This window comes from Spinacia oleracea, chromosome 2, assembly GCF_020520425.1.
Source record: "Spinacia oleracea cultivar Varoflay chromosome 2, BTI_SOV_V1, whole genome shotgun sequence".
In the NCBI taxonomy this organism is placed as follows: Eukaryota; Viridiplantae; Streptophyta; class Magnoliopsida; order Caryophyllales; family Amaranthaceae; genus Spinacia; species Spinacia oleracea.
This window is the reverse complement of record NC_079488.1, coordinates 15,805,629-15,830,219: the sequence shown is the minus strand read 5'-3', so window position 1 is coordinate 15,830,219 and position 24,591 is coordinate 15,805,629. Positions and strand designations below refer to the sequence as shown.

Here is a 24,591-nt window from a genome sequence, read left to right as displayed (position 1 = left end):
AAAAATAAATTAAATAAGTGGATTCAATTATAAATTTATATGAGCTTTAAATTTTAATTAAATTTGTATGTTTTCGGTTAGACCAGAAATACATTTTTATGTTTAAAATTAGTAAAGCATATGAATTTATTGGTTTAAGTGGGAGCAATTTTAGTCATAAACTCTTGATTAGGTCTACAAATCCTTTAAGGTTAAACAACTTGATTAGAATTAATAAGGACTGAATAATTGCTAGATTATTGGTGCCCTTGATTAATTGCTGCAAATATTTAAGTGATGCATAACGTGTTTTACTAACCAATTATGTGGGCCATTCATGATTATGAATGGGTGAATGGAATATATTGTATATGAACTGTTTTGCAGGTTATGAAGTGACTAGTATGGCCCAAATAGGATAGAAAATATGGTCTGCGTACCATTAATTTGAATGTAATTGGTCTAAAGTACCAAATTTGTTTTTCAATTCAAATATGGTCTGCGTACCATCAAATAGTTGTAATTAGTTTAATTATAGCTTATCCTATTTGAAGAAAATGACGCCTCCCACGGAGATTTTCAAGACGGACTTTGAAGTTGAAGCTTCAAGATGAAGTCGGGCCATACTAGATCACATTTATCTTATGCATGTTTTAAGTTATTTATTGCTTTTAAATATGTCTTAAATATGCATGAGATCAAAGCTTGATTATGTTGCATGATTAAGGATTTTAGTTCACTTAAAATCTAACCAACATAGTAAGAGCCTTAAGTATATGCTCAACATGAATTATGATAAAATAAGCTGAGAGACTTTCTCCCCAAGTTTTCTCTCGGTGCATGTTAGCTTAACGTGCACCGTAGCCATGGCAAGGAAATCTGGCTCGAAATCTCAAAGCAGCAAGCATGGAAATGGAAAAGGCAAACCTCGAGGTCCATCATCAGATTCACAAGCTTTGAAAACACGCAGTATTGAGGAGGTTATGGGGGTAGAGGCACTGGATTTTGGGCTCGAAAATGAAATTTTCACGCCAAAATCAGGTTTGCTGCATCTTCAAACTCGATCAGAAGTGAGGCATTCTTTTAATGAGTTTATGGAGGTGATTCATGGCTCAGCAAATCAGATGAAACAAGGTACTGCTCCATCTAATATGGAAGTGGGTACGATTTCAATTCCTATATTGCAACAATTTGATGAGGTTGCTGCTACTGATAATGCACCTATTTTTGATAATAATGTTGAAATACCTATGAAATTGAATCCAGAACAGATTGTTTCTGATAATGTTGATGTTAGTGAAATTCATAGTGATGAGAGTAACCCTGTTGAAATTGGTTTTGATGATATTCAAGAGGAGATTGAATTTTGGAGTTCTGCTGCGGTGTGTTACATTGTGGGGGCTAATCCTCCTATCAATGTCATGGAGGGATTCATTCGAAGGATTTGGAAACAGTTGAATGTTGATAAGGTTGTCATGGTGAGAAAGGGGGTTTTTCTGGTGAGATTTCTTACTATGGACTCGAGAGATAAGGTGTTGAGAGGACACTATTTCTTTGATAGTAAGCCTCTTATTCTGAAACCTTGGAACTCTGATATGAATATGGATACACCAGAACTTCAATCTGTGCCAATTTGGGTGCAATTGAAGCTAAACTTTAAGTATTGGGGGGAAAAGGCTTTGTTTAAGATTGTAACGCAGTTAGGCAAGCCACTAAGGAGGGATCAGGCCACAATCAGTAGAGATAAACTTCAGTTTGCTAGAGTCATGGTGGATGTACCATTGTCTCAAGAGTTGCCTGATTTTATTTCTTTCAGAGATGAGAATGGCATTATGGTGAGAGTTGCCATTTTTTATGAATGGAGGCCAACAATTTGCACTAAATGCAAGATGTTTGGTCACCTACAGACTGAATGCAGACAAGGTCAGAAGAAGATCTGGATTAGGAAAGCTCAACCATCTGTTTCAATCCCAGTTCAATCAACCGAGCAGGGTGATCATTTGAGTTGGTCTGGAAACTCCAGTTAGAACTTCTAATACTTTTCAGATATTGGAGGCCTCTTTAGTTGATAAGGAGGAACTGGTAGGAGAACAGTATAAAGGGGATGAACAAAGGATAGTGATGCCTTGAGGAGGGAACTCTTCCAACTCTAATGGATAGAGTGTTAGGTTGGAATGTCAGGGGCCTAAACTCCATTCAGAAACAGAATGAGGTGAATCACTTTATTCAGAAGTATGCAGTGGGTTTGGTGGGGCTCTTGGAACATAAGGTAAAGCTCTCTAACCTAGGGAAGCTTTATCAGAAAGTTTTTGTAAATTGGTGCTTTACTAGCAACTCTAGCTATCACTCTGGTGGTAGGATAGTTGTAGCCTGGAAGGCTGGTTGCTTCACAGTTAACATTGTTGCTGCATCCAGTCAGTTTGTTCATTGCCATGTTACTCCTGTAAGTGGTAGGAAACCCTTTTATTGCACCTTTGTTTATGCTTTTACTGATGCTGGTATGAGACAAGATCTATGGAGGGATTTGTTGTTGTTTAACACTCAAGAACCCTGGATTGTGTGTGGGGATTTCAACTGTGTTATGGCATTAGATCAGAGAATTGGAGCTCTTGTCAGACATAGAGATATTGTGGATGTGAGCAACTGTATGCATGCTTGTGGTATGGAGGACATCAAGTGTGTGGGTAATCTTTTCACCTGGAACAACAAGCAACAAGGTAACAACAGGGTTTTTTCAAAAATTGATAGATATATGGCTAATCAAGCTTGTCAAACTTGCTTTCCTGTTGCTGAGGTATGTTTTATGCCAGAAGGGATTTTTGATCACTCTCCTGGTCTTCTTTCTGTGTTTCCCAGAGATGATGGAGGGAAGAAACCATTTAAGTATTTTACTATGTGGAAGTCCTCAAATGTGTTTTCTGATATTGTCCAGCAGGCTTGGAATACTCAGTTTATTGGCACTAAAATGTTCATTTTGATTAATAAACTGAAAAGAGTTAAACTGGCTCTTAAAGAGTTGAATAAAGTAGGTTTTACAGATATTCAAGCAGCAGATTTGAGAGCTTATCAGACTATGGTGAGTGCACAAACTGCAATGCATAATAATCCTTCTGATCAAAGTTTTGCAGATGCAGAGTTGATTGCGATACAGGAGTATAAGGAGAAACATAATGCTTATTTGGCTTTCCTCAGTCAGAAAGCAAAATTGGCTCGGCTTAAAGATGGAGATGAGAATACTTCTCTTTTTCATCAGAGTATCAAGACTAGAAAAGTTCAGAACCAAGTGTATAGCATTTATGATATGCAAGGAGAATGGAAAGATACAGCTGATGGGGTGTCCCAAGCTTTTTTGGATTATTATAAATGCTCCTAGGTAGTACTTCTGATAACAGAACACCAGTAAACAAGGAGGTGGTGCAGCAGGGGCCAGTCTGTTTGGATCATCATAAAGCTATACTCAATGCTCCTTATACAGCTGATGAAGTTAAGAAGGCTCTTTTCTCTATTCAAGGTATTAAAGCTCCTGGTCCAGATGGTTTTGGCTCTTATTTTTACAAAGATGCTTGGCATATTGTTGGGGATGAAGTCATTGCAGCCATTCTTGATATGTTACAGCAAGGAAGAATCTTGAAGGAGGTGAACCACACTGTGATTACCCTTATACCCAAGACTAAATGTCCAAAGGATGTGAGTGAGTTCAGGCCAATTTCTTGCTGCAACACCATTTATAAGTGCATAACAAAAGTTTTGTGTGGGAGATTAAGACAAGTTCTTCCTGATCTCATCATGGAAAATCAAGGAGGTTTTGTTCATGGGAGATACATAGTTCATAATATTATGGTTGTGCAAGATTTAGTCAGGCATTGTGGGAGGAAAGGGGTTAAGCCTAGCTGCCTTATGAAGATTGATCTTCAAAAAGCCTATGATACTGTTGATTGGCAGTTCTTACAGGAGATGCTGGTTCTTTTGGACTTCCCAAAGCATTTTGTTGATATGGTTATGCAATGTGTTACTACTCCCATGTTTTCTTTGATGCTGAATGGTTCTATGCATGGGTTTTTTAAATCCAAGAGAGGTTTGAGGCAAGGAGACCCTATCTCTCCTCAGTTATTTGTCATTTGCATGGAATATTTGTCTAGAATTCTGAATAGAGTGAGCTCTATGCATCAGTTCCAGTTTCATCTAAGGTGTAAGGGGATTGGTCTTACTCACTTATGTTTTGCTGATGATCTGATTATCTGTAGCAAGGGAGATTATCAGTCTATTTACTTGTTTCTTCAAGCTTTCAAGTTGTTTTCTGATACTTCTGGCTTAAAGGCAAATCCACAAAAGTCTTCTATCTACTGTCATGGCATGCATGAATCTGATATTCAGAGGGTAGTAGATGTTTCTGGTTTTTCTAGAAGTATGTTGACATTCAAATATTTGGGGGTCCCTATATGTTCTAAGAAGATATCTGTGGCTCAGTGTGCTCATTTGGTGGATAAGATGATCACTAGGATAAAAATTTGGAGTTCTAGGAATTTATCCTATACAGCAAGAATGCAGCTTGTTAATTCAGTTTTACTGAGTTTGCACATGTATTGGGCACAAATTTATGTGCTTCCAAAAGGTGTTCTTCAAGATATAGTGAAGATCTGCATAGCCTTCCTATGGAGTGGCCATGCTTTCAGTCATAAACCAAGCAACATAGCTTGGGATAAAGTCTGTAGTGACAAGCACACTGGCGGGTTGGGGTTTAGAGATGTTCAGAAGTGGAATATTGCCTTTATGGGGAAATATGTTTGGGCTTTAGTCAAGAAGCAGGATAATGTGTGGATTAGGTGGATTAATTCAGTCTACTTAAAAGATGGGGATTGGTGGGAGTATCAGCCTTGGTCTACTGCTAGCTGGTACTGGAAGCAAGTGTGCAATACAAAGGAGCAGGTCAAACAGTTCTTTACTTGTGCAGATTTTGAGAACATGCCTTATTATTCAGTGAAACAAGTGTATGAGAAACTCCTAGGGGACAAGCCAAGGGTGCATTGGGACAAAATGGTTTGGAATAGGTTGAATGTTCCAAAACATAGATTCATTTGCTGGTTGGCTGTTCAATCAAAGCTTCAGACTACAGACAAACTAGCAAAGATAGGCATTAGTCAATCTGCTAGTTGCTTGATTTGTGGCTTGGATGATGAGACTCATCAGCATTTCTTCTTTCAGTGCCAGTATAGTAAGCAAATTATTATAGCAGTACATCAGTGGATAGGTTTCTCTATTCATGGCAATTTGGTTCAATTAGTCAGGAAAGCTGGACAAATTAAAGCTTCAAAGTTCAGGAAGCAGGTGTATTTTGCAGCTGTTGGTGCTGCCGTCTACCTGATCTGGAGGTGTAGAAACACAAGTTTTTGGGATAACTCCATTCCCACTGTCAGTCAGAGTATGAAGGATTTGAAGCAAATGGTCAAGAGCAGAATTCAGGTTGTTCTGCCAAAGCATGTAAGCAAGAGAGATAGTGAATGGTTCACAAATTTGTAATAGCCTTTAGGCATTCTGGTTGTGTTTTAGAGCTTGTATAGCTTTGTGTTTGCTGATTTCAAGGGCATAAAGTCCAACCTAGTTGGTTTGTATGTCTTGGAATTGGCTTAAGGTGTAATTGTTTGATCCAATTAATATATTTCTCTCTTGCTTAGCAAAAAAAAAAAAGTTCCAAACTTAAAAATTGAGTTAAAAGGTGCCATGCCAAAATAACACTTACTTGGATATCCTTTTTTCATCGATCTTAGTAATAGTTTTCCGCCATAGCGAGGTGTTACTTATCGATACTAAATGGGTAAGGTACACAAATAATTGTGAGTACATGTTAGTTTTGGTGAAACTCAACGGTATAAGTAAGGAGTCCTTTTATGTCGTGGCAAAATCGATAGGTTTACCTAATAAGTTCTTAGACGTACCTATCAACCAAGAGTAGTTTCTAGACTATTATCAAAAGGCTTTTGCTTACCTAAAATATTTTAATAATGTGCTTAATTCTTCAATGGTTTTAGGGTCTTGGAATCATTTTATTCACACTTGTCGGAACAATAAATTCGAATAAAATGCTAATAACTTGTTTAAATTGCATGACTGCTTTAATTTTTAAGTTATTATTCATGATAAATGTTTAGACTTTCCATGATTCAATGAGTGTTTTAATTATTGTTTATAATTAAATATCTTGCACTGCAATAAATCCTTTTAGAAAGGTAACAGTAAATTTCCTCGATTGGTAGTGAATCCAAGAACGATTCACGGAAATGAGAGATGTGAGCAAATTAAAATGTACGTTTCTTTTAGCGACTTTTACGGTTGTTTTCAAAGTCGAATGGCAAACCGATTGGTGCTTGTGAATTCAAAATACAATGTAGTTTTGAGATCATGAAACATTGAGTTTAAACGCTCAGCCTTACCAATGGTTAACAACTTAATATCTTTGTCCATTTAATTCTCGAATGAGTCTAGACCCTAGACATTCGAATAGATCGATGCTTAGAGAACTTTAGAAGCTTCTGGTAAGATCATCTAGTTGAAACAAAATATTCAACATCAATTAAATGGTAAGAACCTTGTTGGAGTGACATTGGACATGTCTAACAAAGTATAAAAGTCAACACTAAAGAATTCAATTCTTAAGACTATAAGAAAGGGTACAAGAAATAGGAAACAAAGGAACAAATGAAAGGAATTTACGATTCCGTTTCTACCTATAAGTTTATGTTTAAAGAGAAGTGACCTAGCAATCAAACTTCCTTGGTATCATATACCGCTTGAGGTTCTTACTTCGGTAATAACTCAAACAATGGAAGCTAGGCTACACTAATGGCCTACAAGTGGGAAATGAAGCATGGCAATGCTACATTAGTTGTAGGGTCATCTAGTTTGTTTTAAGTCCTTTCAAATGCTGGAACTTAATGGCTATTTTGTTCCATAATCAGCATACCTAAATTTCTGTTTTCAAACACAGAAAGACTCACATTCAGAAGAACGAAAACAATGCTTGTTTGTTTGTTTATTTGAGTGAAATGGTCATTTACGGGTTGAGTCAATATGCTTGATTAAAACAAACAACTCTTTAAAACTTTACTAGGTTCAAATCAACCCCTTGATTTGAGTTCCACTAATCTTTGGCATTGTTGCTTAGACCATGTCAACAAGTTAACATTCAAAAGCTCTATTTTGATGGACTTTTGAAATTTGATTGGTTTCTAGATCAATTCAAGACAAGCTAGTCTTACTTGTTGAAAGTAACAAAAGATATGAACTATTGTTAGAACGCCTAGACGATAGAGTTCAAATCTAAAGAAAGGTTTTATGACTTTATTATTTCACCTAGATTTGAGTGAATATTGGTTTATCTACTCAAAGTGATATAAGTTTGAATCTGTTTGGCTAGTTCAAAGATTTAGAAGTATAAAATCACCTTGGCAAGAAATCATAAAGATCTAGGTTAGATCATGACGATGATTACTTTAAGACCAAATATGATCATCAATGATTGTGTGTTATAATTTCACGATCTAGCTCCATAAGATATGGAATATCTAAGTTGGAATGATCGAAGTCAATTAGTACTTGATTCGATCAATGATGAATCATATGACGTTTGCTATAATTTCTAAAACAAAATGCTCAACTACCACCAAACTAAACCAAATTCGTCAAAGCTATTGAAAAGTAATTTCAGAATATCTTTTCATAATATATCTAAAGAGTTCCTAAACTCAGTGGGAGCTTAGTGTTTCTTATTCAACAAACAAAGGCCCAAGTATAGATATATGTTTCATTGTGATTTATTCAAATGAGACACAAAGGGTATTGTTTCTACCACGAATTTTTGAGAACATAATGTTTGTTTGCTCGAAATAATGTCCTTTTGGAAACTCGTTTCCAAAATGACAAGTGGGAGAAAATAGACCTCGAAAGTCTTCGAGGCGAACAACAAACATAAACGAACTTTCCGGAGGCTTTTCGAAGTTCTTCAGAAAATCCGAACACGTATTCTTTAAGGACTTTAGAAGTACATGGCTTTAAAGAATAGACATCTCTTAAGAAGGCTTTACAAGTGCTTCAAGGAGAAAAGAATATTCAAAACTTTCAAAGTGTCTGTTAATATTCTATTGTTTGATGTTCCATACCCAAGTAGGCATAGAGTTCACTGAAACTATGAGATTCTTCTATTAGATAGTGAAGAAACATAGATCGAGTTCAGGTCAATGAAACTATGAGATTATTCTATTAGATAGTGAAGAAATCTACAACTTGCAGTCAAACTATTATCATATAGATTAATGAGTTTGTGACCTGTAAGAAAACTATGACGAAACCCAGATTCCCTTAAATGGTTAGAGGCCATATATAGACTCGAATGTTTTAAATGGTTAGAGGCCATAAAACATACTCAATGTTTTGATGACAAAATTGAAATTTTGTTGATTTGCAAGAATAGTTTCACACCTATTGGTTGCAAGTTTGTTTTAAGGATAAAAACCATCAAATATGGAATTGTGTTCACACACAAAGCTAGATTAGTTGCTAAAGGTTACAAGCAAATTCATGGCGTGGATTGTGTTGAAACCTCATGCATAATTGTAATGCTCAAGTCTATAATTTAAGCAATGATTGCATATTGGTACATATGGAAATTGGATGAAAAAACGTATTCCTCAATTAAATGTTGGAATAAACTATGTACATGGCATGTCATAGGATTTGTGGATCCAAATAATGCTTGAAAAGGAAGCTAGCTTATGAAATCTTAGTACAGATTTAAGCAAGCAATTGGGAATTAGAACTGTATTTTGGTGAAGCTATTAAGTATTATAGTTTCATAAAATGTACATCATTCTCATAGATATATAAGAAGTTTAGTGGGAGTACGTAAAACTTAATTGGTCCTATGTGTATCATACACATATCTCTCTATTGTGAAATAACATTTAAATGCTAATAACTTAGGTTTGAAATTATTCATCAATGACGGACCAAGGCGAAATTTAGTACATACTGGGTATTAAGATCTATTTACAAAGATCTTATGATATTGTTTTGGATTAAGTAATGGTATTTACTAAATCAAACACGAAAGACTCCATTGGAGTTATTCGATCCATATGAATAAATCTAAGTAATGAATGTTTGAACTATGTATAAGCATTTACTAAGTTAAACATCAAAGGATCTAAGTGAGATTCTTAACCTATATTATATGTCAAAGAATTTAGCTGGATTTAGTATCTACTGAAACTAGAATGAGCTAAAGTTACATGAATAGAATTCAATTGGGAATTATTCTGCAAAAGAATTTATCATGTATGATATAATATGAGGATCGCCAAAAACGTATCGTATGACTTTAGGCATGACGAACATATACCAATCTCTATTGATCTAAGTGAAGATCAACTAGATTGAGATCAAGAATACTTATGGTACTTGAAAAGGTACATGATAGTTCTTGACTCAAGGAAATAAAGATATGCTAAATATTGATGCTACACGCATAAACAATGGTAAAGGATCAAAGCAAGATCCCTTTGGAGTTAACCATTGGCAAGGACAAGCTATAGAGCATCGTGTTTTGAAATGGCAACATGGATCGGAGACCATGAGTTGTTGCGTGGGAAATAAAATATTAATTTCTATGTTCTAAGATACAGCTGGAAAGTCTTCCACATATTTGTGAACGGCTTGGATAAGTAAATCCAAACAAAGCATCACTAGCAACCTATACAGTTGAAGTAAAAGTACTTATTGCCTAACAAGCAATAAAATAGAGTTTTTTATATTAATGAGTTCTTCATTGAACTTGGGAAGATCACATGTCTGTTGACTTAATGGTTCTTCATTGCAAAATGCGTAGAACCACTATTGTAGTAAGAAAGACTAGATCACATAATAAACAAACTCAAAAGATCTTATCATCATATCTCGAATATTATTCGATGAAAAGGATATTAAGATTGGCAAAGCAAGATAACTAAACCTATGCAACAAGTGAGAAACAACACTCACATTGTGGCACTGGAAATCAAGCATAGTTTTGAATTCCACTAATTGTTTTAAAGATGGGTTCGAGGCCCATGGTTGTAAAACGTTGGGGTTGAACATTTATCATATATGAAATGTATTTTCATATTCCATTTAATCTTGGTTTAGTATTAAATGATGAGTCCCTTCAATTTGACGATATATTCAAGATAGACTGTCAGGACCAGTCCTGTGACTAAAAAATGTCTATCAAGTGAACTTGAATGTCAGAAGTTGAAAAAGGTCCCTGGTCGGAGCTTTCTATAAAGATGGACGCATAGAAAACGTTAGACGACTAGAATGTAAGATGACTAGTAGTTCTGTTTCTTGAACTATGTGGACATGGCAATGTCGTAATCATTTGCATAGATACTTACTTTGGGAAGACTAGTATCGGACAGACCTATGAAACTTTACTGTAAGAGATGAAAATCTGTCATAAGTAAATTTCATTAAAATTATTAGACACTAAATCCTCAATACCTGAGTGATTTGAGATTACTTGTTTGAGAACTGGTTACTTTGACGTTGACCAACCGTTGCACCATAAAAGGAGGCTATAAAGGCAACGCTCAGGTAATCACCTATCAAACGAAGTCTAATCTCAAGATCGCAAGATTGGGATTGTCCTCCCATAAATCGGGATCAGATGCTTAAAAGTTGTACAAGGCCACTCGGAGAGCTAGAAACTGTAAAATGCATGGCCGTGCTCGGATGAATCATAGGTTATGATTATCTGTTTATTTGATCAGTTGAACTCTGAAACCGAGAAAAACCTCTGGACATAATAAGGATGACAACTCTTACCTTATGTTCAAGAGCAAGCATCGAGCGACAAAGGAATTAGGAAATGCACACTTGTCCCTAAGGACAAGTGGGAGACTGAAGGAAATAGTTCCCTTGGTCCAAGTATGAATATAATATTAAGTCTAATAAATGCGGTTCAGTATTAATTAACAAGTTAATAATTCAGTGAGATCAAGTGAGCTGAATGCCAAGCTAGAGGCCGCTTCAGTTCAAGTGGAATTAATGATATTAATCCACAACTTACTCTTGATTGAACCCGTAGGGTCACACAAATAGTACGTAAACGGATCAAGTATTTAATGGCATTAAATACTCCATCTATGGATATTCGGAATCGACGGATCTTGGTTCCAGTGGGAGCTGAGATCGTCAAAGGCAAGAAATGAATACTCCGGAAACGATGATATTGCCGGAAACGGAAATATGTATCGTATCGGAAATATAAATATTATCCAAGTCGTAGATGTTGCCGGAAACGGAAACATGGTACGTATCGGAAAATATTAATGGAAATGGAAATATTGCCGGAATCGGAAATATTGCCGGAAACGGAAATATTGTCTGAATCGGAAATATTATCGGAATCGGAAAATCATTCCGGAAACGGAAAATATTAAATATTTTTTCGAAACGGAAATTAATTCCGGAATCGAAAATATTAAATATTGTTCGTATCGGAAATGAATTCCGGAATCGGGAAATTAATTGGAAGCGTGTCGTACGAATTAGCATCGGACGAGGCCTGCCAGACGAAGGCCCAGCACGAACAGCCAAGGCAGCGTCAGGCCCACCGCAAGGCAGGCCTAGCGCGCGCCCAAGGCTGCGGCAGTCGTGGGCTCCGTGGCAATTGGGTTGCGTTGCTCGGGCTGTGCGCGCGCGCGCATGGCGCCCCTCGTGGGCTGCTGTGCGCGCGCGCGCATGGCGCCCCTCGTGGGCTGCTGTGCGTGCGTGTGTGTTTGTGTTCACATACGAAACCTAAAACGTATAGGATTCGTTTAATGATTAAATTCCTAATTCTAAAAGATAAATTAATTAAATAAGAGTTCTACTAGGATTCTAATTTAATTAATTTGTATTCTAGTAGGATTCCAATTCTCTTTCCATACCCCTATAAATATGTGGCCTAGGTTCACAATTTATAACGAGTTTTTCAAGTATTCAAAGTGACATTTTTTAGAGCAAAATTCAGTCATATTATTGCCCTATAATACGCGAAAATTATAGTACCTTAAAGGCGATTCTAGTTGGTCAATCTTAAGGCGGATCCGGACGTGCTTTGGACTATCTACGGAGGGACGACACTTGGAGTCCTAAAGACTTGTTCTTGTTCGGTTCGGGCGCAGCTAGGGAGGGCACGCTACAAAGTGTATGCATCTAAATTATGCTATATGATTATGTGTAAATAATATGTTTCCTGGCATTTTGGTTTTTCCGCATGATTTATGTTTATTCATATGTATCATAACCTAACATAATCCAATTGATGTTGATAATCCTTCCCCTCCCATTGTTTGTGCCCTTGAGGCTGAGCGGGCTATAGCTGTTCAAACTGAAAATGTTTCTGAGGCCTTGGCGTCCTTGGAAGTTAGTGTCAAGGAGCCTGTTCTTATGGAGATTAATATAGGGGCAGCGCAGAAGCCTGTGGAAGTGGACCCTGCGAATATTGCCCTCTACAAAACTTTATTTGATGATCCGGAAGAACTCGAGTAGTGTAGTTCTTGTTAGGGTATAGGTGCCCTTTATTTTTTTTCAGTTGTGTTTGTTTTTCATTCCTTAGCACTTTGTTTTCCTTCTTATGATTTTCAAATATTAATAAAGGCGTGATTTTATTTTTCTTTTTTTCTTTTGCTTCTCCCATGTTTTTTATTTACTCATTCCCAACACTTATGAACATTATATTATTATTTGATTGGACCGAATCCATAAATAGGATTGCCTACGTATCCTTGTTAAATAACTTTAACTTAGAATCAGGTCGCGCGTAGTTCTAGCTAGAATAAATTCTAGGATGCTGAATTTGATAAGTATGTCCTGAGTTGGAGACATATTATTCGAAACGGTAGAATAAGTGAAGTTTATTATTATTTTAATCTGCTGCTTTGCCGTAAGCCAAGAATTTGTTTTATTTTTTGAGTACATGTATTTGCACATTGTTTTTTTTGAGTACATGTATTTGCACAAAAATCTTTTCATGTGTTTCTTGGTACGTATATCTGAATACGTGCTGTACCCTCCCCCCCCCCAAGTGTTCGTTATTTTTCCGTGCATGTGCGGATAAAATGATGAGCACTTCTGGTCAAAAGTCGGCAAGCAGAGAGATTCCGCGCCCAGGCTGGGGCGTTAAAGATTTTCGCGCCCAGCCCTGGGCGCTGAAAATGATTCCGGGGCAAGTTTCTTGGCGCGTTGCTTCTTTTCCTTGACATGTTCTTGCATTTATTTCTTTTTCTTTGTTTTGTTTTACTCTTTGTTCGTCATGAATCAATTTTGACGCTATTTTGGAAGCTTTTTGGACTGTTAGCGTTAGACGCATTTTCGTCCGATTAATTTTTTCTATTCGTGACTCAAAACGGCTTTGAAAATGGAGTTAAGGTGCGAAAGATATGAAGATCTTTGCGTAGGCTTTTTGGGTGGGTTGAGGTGCGTGTTGTTAATGAAGGGTATGGTGGGGTTACGTTTTATTAATTTTCTTTTTAAGCAACATTTGCATTTATTTTGGATTTGATTTCCTTTGATTTCTTTGGGTTGCATGGGTTGACTTTTATGATTGCACGAGTTGACCTTTATGTCTTGGAGATATGAAGGGGATGGTACGGTTTATTTTGTGGATTTTGAGAATTGGTTTTGATGTCACGATTCAAGACCGAGTGGGCCTTGCTATTGGGCCTAAAGTGGGCCGCTTCCTTATATTTTTTGATTTTATATTTGCAAATATGATTAGTGCTTGTTTAGTGTTAGGATAATATTTTAGCAGAAATCTTACGCCTTTATTAATTTGGAAAGTAAGGAAAACATACTGAAATTAATCAATATTCTAGGGGGTTCTTAGGACCATATATGGGGCTTTATTCTTTCTATCATCTAAAGAACTAATAGGCGTTTTGCTAAAGTGCTCTCTACGGCTCAAGCCTTGGGTTTAGTCTCGTAGAACTTTGGTCCTTCGTCTGTACTCTTAAACTCTATTCCCTTTGTGTTGACCCACTGACATGTCTTCACCCATCCGTTCTCGGCCTCTTCTAGTGTTGATGTAGGAGTGATTAACCGAGTTGGATCGAAACTTTCATCTTGTAGAGCTAGGGTAGTCATCACAGTCTCGTCCTCCATAGGCTTCGATTCGTTAAACAATGTGCATAGAGCTTGGTTGTCCAATATTTCAGCGGTTTCAGTCTTGGTGAGGTTAGGTGCCTCATCCAAAGTATGACAGTCATGGAAAATTTCGAATCCGGGCTTTAGCAGGCCATTCTGAACGAAGGGTTCAGGGAAGTCACATCATGGGTGTTCTTATCCTTCCCGGACAAACATACCGTTAAGGGTTCTTTGATATGGGGAAAGGAGGGTGGCTCGTTTTGTCTTGGTTGGCTTAAGGCATAGCTTAGACAAGTGATCAGCAATATCTTCCTCCGTTGGTTCATAGCCTAAGCCAAAGGGAGTAGATTTGTTGGGTGGGGGATGGAACATGTAGTTCTTCTTCCTTATGCCCAATGGAGTTCCCAGGAAATAGCCCTGAGCTAGCAATATTTCAGGGATGACCCAGGATGCACGCGGATCTAGAAATGCTAAATTATAGTCCTCAATGAATTGGATGGCTTCATCCACTTGAAAACCGTAAAGGTCTTCCACAGTGTCGGTTGTTCCAACCATAGTACAACTGACGTCGAGAGGAGGGGCGCGTATTACCAGAATTACCCCGTTATGGTTAAGCTTAACCATTTGATGCAGGGTAGAAGCCATACCTCCTAAGTCATGGAGCCAAGGGCGTCCTAAGAGGAGGTTGAAAGTGGGCTTGATGTCGATTATTTGAAACTCCGTGGTACGTGCCACAGGCCCGGTTTGTATTGTGAGGTTGATTTTTCCCAACACAGGCCTTCGAGAGTTATCATAAGCTCGTACCCCTTGTATGGAGGTTTGGAAGTCATCGCTTCCTAGCCCCAAGCAATGGGCGGTTCGCAATGGGCAAACATTTACCGCTGAACCGTTATCTACGAGTGCTAGGGGGATGTTTTGTCCTTTGCATCCAACCACTAGATAGAGGGCCTTGTTGTGGGCGCCTCCTTCTTTAGGTAAGTCTTTGTCAGTAAAAACTATTGCTTTTCCCTCAACATCTCTTGTGGCGTGGTTAACCAACGAGTCAGGTGTGATATCCGTAGGGACTGATATGAGGTCAAGTGAGCGAATAAGTTTTTCACGATGTTCCTTTGAAGTGCACATGAGATCCCAGATGGTAATCTCGGCTTTAGTTCTTTTTAGTTGCTTCAAGATAGGATTTTCGATGACTTCTGCGACGGTGGTGTGCCGTACGTTTTCAGGAGTCTGTCTGACTGGGATGTCGTCTCCGGGAGGTGGGCGAATATCCTGTTGGTATACCCTTTCGGACCGAGTGAGATTGTCAACTTCGGGCTCTTGAGGGGTGGTGTCAATGGGATCATGCCCGGGCCAAGTTTCAGTAAAGAGGTCCAGGCCCGATACTTGAGATAGGTAGACATCTTCCGCATCATCGTCCCACACACCGCACACTTCTCTCTCAATTTGATCCATAGGGACCATGGCGAGTGGTGCACCTTAAGGCGTAATATACACCGTAGGGTCAAAGTTCTTATTTTCTGGTTGATCGAGAGAGATGTGACAAGAACCGAGTGGGCTCTTGTTGTTGTTGGGTTTGCCAACGTTAGGGAGAGGTATTACTTCATCCTCTATCATATCCTGGATCGTGTTTTTTAGATTCCAGCAGTTTTCAGTATCATGCCCATTTCCTTGATGGAATTTGCAATAGGTGCCCTCGACCCAATATTTATTTTTGAATGAAGGGTCGGGTGTGGGGCCTATGGGTCTTAGCTTTCCTTGATTGGAAGGTTTAGGATCGGGAAGGCTTGTACCAGAGTCGACCCGAGTGGGGCAAACTTTCGATCTCGGGTCCACCTTCCAGGGCTCCTTCGGGTTGGGGTTTCCTCTAAGGTGTGGACCTCTTGGGCTTGAGGCGTGTAGCCCCTGTTGTAGGTGTTACTTTTGTATGTAGGCTTGCTTTGTACTGTTTTTGGAAGGTCATCCTCGATCTTTATTCCTACATCGTAAACCCTTTTGAAGGTATCGAGGCCCAAGTACCTAAGGTGTTTTTTATAAGCTGGGTCTAGGTTGTCAATGAACTTTTGGAATAATTCAGTTTCAGGAGGCCTATTGATTAGTTGGGCCGCTTGGTCTCTCCATCTAGCAAAATAGGTCGTGAAACCTTCATTTTTCTTTTGGAAGAGGACTTCTAGCTCGCGCATGGTGACTTGAAAATCCATGTTTGACGAGTATTGCTTGACGAAGACATTGACAAAGTCCTCCCAAGTGGGGAAGAGCTTAGGGTCCTGGTGGTAATACCATTTGAGTGGCACAGGTTCCAAGGACAAAGGAAAGGCAGGCAAATACATGGACTTGTCCACACCTTTCAAGTTCATGGCATTCACGAAGCTCAAGAGATGATCACAGGGATTGTCCGTGGCTTTGAACTTTGGTAAGTCAGATGAACTGAACGTTTCCGGTAGTTTGCCGGGAAAAGGTTTAGGATCGAGGGAGAAATACTTGCTCCCCATGGTTTGCTTCAGAACCATTTTTTGGATCTTCTTCTCGTTATCGAGGTCATTTTTGGCTTGCGCAGCTACTAAGGATTCGTTTTCCATTTTCAATTGGTTCATAAGTTGGGTCATTTGGACCATTTAGTCTCGTAATTCTTCCATGGACGTGTTTGAGGGTGCGAACCGAGGTTGAGGGAGTGGAGATCCTTGAAAGGGGGAATGACGGATGGAGCTTGGAGTTACTAGACCTTATGTTGGTGATGTAGCTTCAAGACGCACTAACCTTTGATTTTCAGATCGACGCTAAGTGGCAGAACCAGCCCTATGCATAAGACAAGCTAAAGTTTAGGCCCAAAGTTAAGCACTACTTAGTCTAGACTTCTGACTCTTCCTATTGGTTTTCTATTCTCACTTTTATTGGTACACTTTTGGCTCTTCTTTTGGTCATTCTTTGGATTTTCGAAACATTTGCCCGTGTGACATTCAAGGTTATTTTAATCAGCATGCTCGGTTTTGGTGCTGAACATTGTCGTTATAGGAAGCCTAACAACGACACAAGGAGTTATTCATTTTATAAGTCGTTCTTAGAATCGAGTGCCTTTTTTCATACGTCCTCGTAGAAAATTTGTTACGAATTTTTTTATTGCTACGTATACTTTATGCGCGGGCACCGAGGCTGATGTGCCTGACCAAAAGGCCAGGCAGCAACTACAGCGCCCAGCCCCGGGCGTTAAAAATGATTGGCGCCCAGCCAGGGGCGCTGAAAATGCGTCCCTGACTGGTACTCGTATTCTGTTCGCGTATCTTTTTCGTATGTACGACTTAATTTTGCGTGCTTGCCTAATAACGTCCTTTACGCGTTGGGCAGCGTTGTGGAATCCGTTACAGGCCGCCTGGGTGTCGCTTAATTTTGTGGCGATCGCCCAGGGTTGCGGAACACGTATGTTGGTATAACTCTTTGGCTAATTGGTGTTTATGAATGTTTGGGCAATTTTTAGGGTCGTTGGTTCTCTTAGTATTATTTGGCACACACAATCACATAATTCGCTACACATAACTAACATTACAACATGAAGCAAGATAATATGTCACGTAGTTTATGATAGGCTTCTATGGGTAATATTTGCGCCGGCTTGGTACCGCTTCTATCGTAGATCCAACACGTGCCCCGGTCGAGGTAGTTCATTCAATAGACGAATTTCGTCCCAAGAGGCCAATCACGATGTAAGCCAAGGGGGCATGCACCAATGAGAGGGACCTAGTGGGCGAGCGATTGGGTTTGGGACAGGTGTACTACTAGCAAAAGTGCCGAGTGGACAACATTCGAAGCGTATGCACCTCCCGAGTGGCGATGGGTATCCTTAGTCCCAACTCCCGAGATGAAACACACCAAGGGAGCCAAGATTCGTTATGCGGTTCTGTCCGTTCACATTAATATGTTGATTTTCAGGTCGTCCCGACTTGATAAGGAAATAAACGCGGAGTAGGATCGTTTCACCCTTCGGCTATTTTGATTACCTACGAGCACGAGTATTTCCTTCACTATCCCCAGTGGAGTCGCCACTGTGAGGGGGTCGAAAAAGCACGAGGCTAATGCATGACCTCGTCCCTCGTGGGCGTGACGTTGTCAGATCAAGTGTAATTGGATTTCCTGTGAGTTTACACCCAATCGACTAGTAATATAGGAGTCGCCATTCAGTTTTTAACGAAAATGAGAAAAACTGACAAAACCCGGTTATCGTGACATAAAGGGAGTGCAATTATGTTCGACCACGACGGCCATAGGTTCCCTTGTGATCCCTGGTGTGGGGATCGCTCAACGTACTCCCGCAGGGCAGAGATTGAGAGTTCGGGGGTCTGTAACTACCGAGAGGAGTGCTCATCGATAACTCCAAAGGCAGGTTATCCTTACTAGCGCAGCATAAATAATGGAAGGGACATGCGTTAAACTATTAAACTATTCTGAATTGATTTTAGCAATATGCAACACGTAACACTAAATCGATCATGATTATCTTATTTAGATTGATTTAAGGTACCTAGCATGATAATTCAATTGTCCAAGGTATTATCTTATTAGGCGTGATAGACCAATCAAGTTAATAGTTCGACAATTTTATAAAAGGGTGATGAAAGCGATTAAATCATATGAGGGACATATTACAACGCACCCTTGAGAGGTGCGTTACGGTTCTCAGAAAACTAACCACTTGGCTTTGCTATGTCTCCTTTTATTTAACGAATCTCGGGTTTCCAAGCAATGTTCCAGTATTTAGGCTTAATTCATCAGCTACAAGGGGTAGGATGCGTTCTGTTCGACTTTTGGGTCGATTGCGACAGAACGCCGGATCAATTTCGCAGCGTGAGGCTAGGCTTAAGACTAGAGTCAATACTCAGGTTATGGAATTGTGTCCTCTTCACGTCGGTTTTGAGGCTGTATTTATAGGGAAAGAGTTTGTGGAAAGATAGATTTTTAGAATACGAATCCAAAAAGAATCCGGAGATAAAACGGCCCCAGGCATTTTCAGCCCCCAGGGCTGGACGCTGAAGATTTCGGCGCCCAGATCCAGGCGTTGAAAATGGGATCTGGGCCGAGTTCTTTGTCAGATTTGGACTCTTAGAATACTGAGCTTTTGAGATTTATCCGAGTCTTTTAGTGCGTATTAACTTTATGACGAAATGCGTTTGGGCCCGTTACGAACTCTAAGTTCGTTAGGAATTTAATTAATACGTATCTCTTACTTTCGAATTATACCAGGAATGCAAATTCTATCTCTTTTAGGATTTATGTTGGACTATAACACCTAATTCTGACAGGTTTCTATCTTTTATGACTTGCCACTTTTAACAACTACCTTTTACGGCAGTTACTATTCTTAGCAGGTTTCTATAAATAGCAGTTTTGGCTGAAATGAAAAGGTGATTGAGATCCGTTCACTAGTGGAAAAAATACCTGTTGAGGGGGGAATTTTGGGCTTATTGAGGCGAACAAGGCCCGCTTCGACAGACGTGGCTTCAACAGCTCACATAGCTGTTGAGGCGGGCTTTGTTCGCCTCAACAGGTAGTCTGTTGTGGGGGGCTTTCAAAAGCCCGCCTCAACAGGCCAAAACCAAAGCGAAAAATAAGGACCTGTTGTGGGGGGCTTTACAAAAGCCCGCCTCAACAGACACCTCTGTTGAGGCTCACTTCTTAAATGCCCCCCTCAACAGACCTGTATTTTTGCGCCAATACCTGTACATTGGCGCCATAAATTCATATGTTGTCGAGGCGTACATTAAAAGCCCCCTTCAACAACATTATTTTTTTTTTCCAAATTCTTTTAAAATATAAAATAGGTGGCAATAACCAAATCTATATATATACACCATTGAGCATTGAAACCTGTACACGCACCAATCAACACCAGAATAGCAAATGTATGAATCTGCTTATTTTTATTAATAAATCATGAAATTAACTTCATTTATATTAACCCAATAGAGAAAAGCGTATAGTACGTACGTTTACAATTTTTAAACACCTAGCTAGCTAGTCTAACAAATTAACACTAATATTAACAAATAAAGACAAAAGGCTAGAGAGCTAGTCTAACAAATTTCTCTAATCCGGCCACTTAGCTCCCTTTAGATCATGCATTACAAACCTTAATTAAGGCCGTGTTGACTTTCTAATTCCAATCGACTCGATCCCTGCAAGTACCTTTAGCACAACCATAGGCTAAATATAGCAACAAATTGAGGTGGCTCCTTTCCTTGGAAAATACGACCCTGCACCAAACAAAACCTTTAAAATAGCCACCCACAAATTAGAATTTGCAATCATGCAATAAAAAGAAGTATGACTATACCAGGGCAGGTCTTCCTTTAAGTGAATTGCACATTGTGTTAGCCAACCTTGCTGCCATCTTCTGGTCATCCTGAAAATCAAAAGATAAAAAAAAAATGAAGCTCAACTTATTCTGAAGCAAAAGAAAGTAACAGAGAAAACTAGTAACATACTGGAGAGAGGGAGAGCATGTGTGTGGGAGGCTGTAGAGGAAGAACTCAATAAAAGAGTATTTTCTATTTTTGAGAGCCCCAAATTTATTCACATCCTACACCTAGCATCTCTCTCCTTGTTTGTCTCAGTGTTCATATGTTCTACTGCAAAGTAATGTGTACATTGAGAGTTTGTTATTCCAAAAGAAAGAAGTAGAAAGATGTCTACGTCTCCAGAAACCTAGATTTTTTTTATATCAACGAGCCACCGAGGACTAGAAGGATAGTTACAGGCTCAAACTACTAAAAGCCTTGAAAGCATGGCTTTCAAAAGAGCCGTTGGCCATCCTCCCTACTCCGTTAAACTTTTAGGATTTGGCAGGAGACGTCATGTTCAGAAAGTGGGAAGTAAACAAAATGTCATTGTCACCAAGACCTATGTTCGAGAGTTCTAAATCGGCCACCAGCAACTAGCAAGGTTTTGCAGGAAACTGCCTATAACCTCAAGGGCATGCTTTCACATTGTGATTGGGCTATCTACCCTTGAATAGATGACAAGTTCTAGCTCTTTACTCGTCTTTTATCCTAGAAACTCTTTACTTTCGTTTTATCTGCGCCAGGAAAGTATCAGCTTTGGAAAGAGGTGTCCGACAAGGATAAAATCCAAATTCCATGCGAAGCATAATAAATCATGGAGAAGCAGACATATACATGCAAAGTCCCTAGACTACTGTGGCAATGTGAAAGATAAAATAACAATGTAAGAAGATGCAAAATTTTCCGTACAAAAACCATAGGCCAGTGTATCTGTATGCAGTGGACTTAGTTAACCAAAATCACATAAAAGTCACCCCAAATCCAATAAAAGTCAACTTCACAAACGGGTTAAAAGACATGAATGAAATTTAGGGTACCAATCTTCGTTGTAAAACTACACCCGTTGTATATAGGACCTGTTGAAGAAACATTGCCAAGACTCAAAGAGTCACAGGACTGTTGTATAATACATAAAAAGCACTTGCCTAATGAAAACAAGGTATCAAACAACCCAAACATCACCTTGCATATCACCAAATACATACTTTTATGCAACTTCATAAAAAGGCATTGAATACGCTTTATTAATTGTTAAAGTACGATAATCAAGTACTTAAAAGTAAAAAAATATAAGTAAAAAGAATTCATATCATAACAGAAAGTGAGAAGCAGCCACAGATATCTGCGAACTTACAACTGAAAATTGAGTTCCAGATTCATCCATAGTCACAATCTCACCATTCCAAGTGCCTAGCTTCTCCAATATAGTGGAAAAATTCTTCTCACCAACAGTAAGTCGAAGTCTCATTGGAGATCTTTTGATGGGAAATTTCTTTACAAGCCGGTGAATAACATCTAGTGCCTGTAATTCACGATGCATAGAATTAACTTATGAACTAAACTACACAATAAAACCATAATTTATCTCAACTTTATACTGTAATTTACAAAGTGCAACAATCAAAGATACAGCTAATCAAATGTCCCAAAATAAGACAAATCAGAAGAATTATGCATAGCAATACAGTAGATAAAACAGTGCTAAACCTGCTTTTTGGAACTGTTATAAGGATCAACAGCAAAATGGATGTCATGCATCAAACGTTCGATCATAGTTATCGAGTAAGGGCGTTTCGTGTCAGGATTAATGGTGTTTTCCATGACAATGGTGGCAATATCACGAAACTGAAGTGACAATTGAGCCTCCCTTTCTTTCCCTGCAACTTGAAGATCTCCTTTCTCCAGAATCTAACCAAAACAATCAAATATATAAAATCGTGTTCGCTAAATCATTATTAACTAAAACCTCCCCAAAATTACATAAGTTCAATCAAAGAATTCGATTTCAAGAAGATGAATCACCTCTAAACAAATTGTTGTTGCGTCATCTGTCAGAAATGCAGTCTTCAAATCCTTCAGTTTACTACACTGTCGTCATTCCATTTGTTTGCAGACATAACATTATAAAAGAACATTAATTCAGAAAGCCATGAGATGACAGCCAGGAATACAAGACATATGATGGAAATTGGAAAGCAGTATATGTATATACAAGCAAAAAAATGCATCAACCTATTTTCTGAAATTAAATAATTAGTAGAATACCTCTGTAATTCCACATTGAGCATGGTTGTGATCCTGAAATAAACCATACTGGTCATGACTACATATAACTCAGCTTTAGATGCTGCAGGACTTGGATATATAGCTGCAAAATAAAATCATTTGTCTTAAAGATCCTACACTTCGGTTGCTATGTGCTTTTGATTCAAATAGCTCCCAAGCCAAGTGCAAAACTCATGTATAAAAAGGTGGGAACTGGAAATCAGGACTTGTGTCTGAAAATGTTAAAAAAAATTCAACAAGCAAGCATCTTAGGAAAAATAGAACGAGGGAAGCTATTGTTGAAACTAACCTTAACGGAGTTCACACAACAAACTGTGATATAATTACTCTATGTCAATCATAACAATGCAAAACTAGAGCTGAGTACAGAAAACATGAGACAAAGACATCTGGGCAACTGTAAGGTACATAGCAAGACAAAAGGAAAAAAAACAAGATGAACACAAGACCATCAGGTAGAAAACATTAGCAGGCAGGAACAACAAAAGTAAAAATAAAAGGGATAACTGCCATACACTCATCTAGTGCTGCAAATTTACTAGTAAAAGAACAACTTTTAGCACATATTGCATAATTTCATAGTCTGCGCAAATTTACATCAAAATAAGAATGTAATAAATATCGGTTTTACAAATTCAGATTGCCCTGACATATTCATTGAAGTTGTCCAGATGTAGACATTGCTGCAACCATCTGATGGTCTTACAACAAGTTTCTCCAACAACATACTAACTAGCACTAAGATAAAGCATAAAAGTTCTAAATAGTACGGGCTTGATCCCCTGTTTAGTTGCCTGACTCTCTTCCAATTAGAAATCAAAGGAAATGTATGTTAGAAACTCATTAACGAATTCAGATTACAAACCACCACCACCGCAACTAATTTGAGACAAAAAACCTAAAATAAAAAACCTAAATTCACCACAATTGTAAATCATTAATTGGAACTGATGAGAGTAATTCCAAGAAGAAGAAGAAGATCTATTTACCACCGCAAGATCAGAGCCACCAGCAAGCCATCACCTTGCTTGCGTCGCCTCATCCGACCACCCACGACCTACCGAAACCCGAGCCGCACCTCCCGTTAGAAAATAAAAAATCGTTAAAATCAACAAAAATAATCAAAAACCTAAATTATAAATCAAAAAAGTTAATAAAAAATAATATGAAAAATCAAAAACCTAAAAGAATTGAAGAATGCAGGAGAGATGGAGAGAGATGAAAGAGTTACCTCATTTGGAGAACGACGCCGTCTTCCTCGAGAATGCTAAGTAGATGACGGTCGAATCGATATACCCTAGCTTGAGGAGGGAGACAAATCGACGAGTTTGAAGAGTCGAGGGAGAGAGGTCGCGGAGATACCCTAGCTTTGTAACTCTTCCATGGAAGGCGGAGGAAAAGCTTCCATGGAAGCCAACGACTGTGAGGAGAGGTAGCCCGATTTGTTGACGAAATAGCGGGTTTGAGGAGTTTTGAACCAGGAGAGAGAGGAGAGAGGAGAGCGAAGAGAAGAGAGAGAAATGAAACAGATGAAATGAGGAGGAGATAGAATTAAAACGCAGTAGATTGTGAAGACCTGTTCAAGCGAACAAACATAAGCCCGCCCCTTTAGACTAGTGTCTATTGAGGCGGGCAATCAAAAGCCCCCTTCAACAGTATCTATAGAAGCGAACCCCACAAAAGCCCGCCCCAATCTGTTAGTAAAATATTTGACCCGCGTTGACTGGGTGGTTATTGAGGCTCACTTATGTATGCCCCCCTCAACAAGGGGGCTACAATAGGCGTTTTTTCCACTAGTGGTTATTTTATAGGAGATGCATTGCCAAGTGGAGATTTATGTTCTCATCAT

The 24,591-nt window shown here is 38.8% G+C and overlaps 2 protein-coding genes across 4 annotated transcripts; one reads left to right on the top strand and one right to left on the bottom strand.

The window, feature by feature from the left end:
• Positions 1 to 2,131: 2,131 nt before the first annotated feature.
• On the top strand, positions 2,132 to 5,496 carry LOC110774822 (uncharacterized). Its single transcript, XM_021979411.2, has 2 exons — positions 2,132 to 3,233; positions 3,353 to 5,496. Exons 1-2 carry the CDS (start codon positions 2,132 to 2,134, stop codon positions 5,494 to 5,496), a joined length of 3,246 nt encoding a protein of 1,081 aa, XP_021835103.2.
• Positions 5,497 to 19,990: 14,494 nt separating this feature from the next.
• Positions 19,991 to 24,336, bottom strand: LOC110795815 (uncharacterized). Of its 3 annotated transcripts, none has more exons than XM_056836515.1 (8): positions 23,974 to 24,336; positions 23,732 to 23,820; positions 22,722 to 22,824; positions 22,479 to 22,544; positions 22,164 to 22,364; positions 21,811 to 21,978; positions 20,450 to 20,518; positions 19,991 to 20,369 (listed from the first exon to the last, which is right to left on the bottom strand). In XM_056836515.1, exons 5-8 carry the CDS (start codon positions 22,275 to 22,277, stop codon positions 20,304 to 20,306), a joined length of 417 nt encoding a protein of 138 aa, XP_056692493.1. In that variant the 5' UTR covers positions 22,278 to 22,364; positions 22,479 to 22,544; positions 22,722 to 22,824; positions 23,732 to 23,820; positions 23,974 to 24,336; the 3' UTR covers positions 19,991 to 20,303. The 3 variants fall into 3 exon arrangements, with proteins under 3 accessions (XP_056692493.1, XP_021856534.2, XP_021856533.2); XM_022000842.2 differs by having other exon boundaries at positions 23,732 to 23,799; XM_022000841.2 differs by having other exon boundaries at positions 23,732 to 24,336.
• Between the last annotated feature and the right edge of the window lie 255 nt (positions 24,337 to 24,591).

Bases quoted from the DNA above. Each gene is read 5' to 3' on its own strand.
- LOC110774822 (XM_021979411.2), top strand. From the start codon at position 2,132: ATGGATAGAGTGTTAGGTTGGAATGTCAGGGGCCTAAACTCCATTCAG. The intron at 3,234-3,352 runs GTATCAAGACTA...AAATGCTCCTAG, and splicing joins TACTTCTCTTTTTCATCAGA to GTAGTACTTCTGATAACAGA.
- LOC110795815 (XM_022000841.2), bottom strand. From the start codon at position 22,277: ATGGAAAACACCATTAATCCTGACACGAAACGCCCTTACTCGATAACT. The intron at 20,519-21,810 runs GTAAGTTCGCAG...TTTGATTTTCAG, and splicing joins CTGGAACTCAATTTTCAGTT to GATGACCAGAAGATGGCAGC. The intron at 20,370-20,449 runs GTATAGTCATAC...TGTTTGGTGCAG, and splicing joins TTAAAGGAAGACCTGCCCTG to GGTCGTATTTTCCAAGGAAA.